At 39.2% G+C, this 544-nt stretch overlaps 1 protein-coding gene across 1 annotated transcript in view; it reads right to left on the reverse strand.

Annotated features, from left to right (window-relative positions):
* LOC105449146 overlaps positions 1-517 on the reverse strand; it is a 2,944-nt gene extending 2,427 nt beyond the window's left edge. The window contains exon 1 of the mRNA XM_011688147.1: positions 61-517. Within this exon, the coding sequence (XP_011686449.1) occupies positions 61-517 (457 nt within the window). The remainder of the gene's footprint in view (positions 1-60) is intronic.
* Between the last annotated feature and the right edge of the window lie 27 nt (positions 518-544).

Below are 544 nucleotides of genomic sequence, written 5' to 3' on the forward strand. Positions count from 1 at the left end.
AATTTAACACCAATTGGACAGCATTTAGAAACTCGACTTGTGGGATAGTGGTGTTGTTACTCATCACCTCCCAGTTGTCCGAAATGCATTTAACAGCCAAGTCCGTGGGCACATTTGTGAAGAGTGATACCACATCCAATGAGGCAAATTTTTCATTTGGATCCAAACAGATTCCTTTTAGTTTATTAACTAATTGAAAACTGCTGGTGACGTGACTGTCCGCTTCCGGGATGCTGTTTTTTATGGTCAGATGTAAAAACTGAGCTAAGTTGTATAACGGGCTATTTATCGAAGAAACTATTATGCGTAAAGGATAGCCGGTTTTGTGAATTTTTGGCAACCCATAAGCCCTTGGAATCGACCCATCCGTGTTCAATAATTCCCTGTATGTTTTGTGATCTATGTATTCTTTGTTCTTCCAATTCGACAGTAGAGTACGCACCTCGCCAGTTAGTTTTTTTGTGGGATCTTTTTTAATGATTTCGTATGTATTTCTGTCAGAGAGCAGCTCGTTCATCTTCTCAAGATATTCTTGTTTGGATAA

Source organism: Wasmannia auropunctata, unplaced genomic scaffold (genome assembly GCF_000956235.1).
Source record: "Wasmannia auropunctata unplaced genomic scaffold, wasmannia.A_1.0 LD336078.1, whole genome shotgun sequence".
NCBI classification, from domain to species: Eukaryota; Metazoa; Arthropoda; class Insecta; order Hymenoptera; family Formicidae; genus Wasmannia; species Wasmannia auropunctata.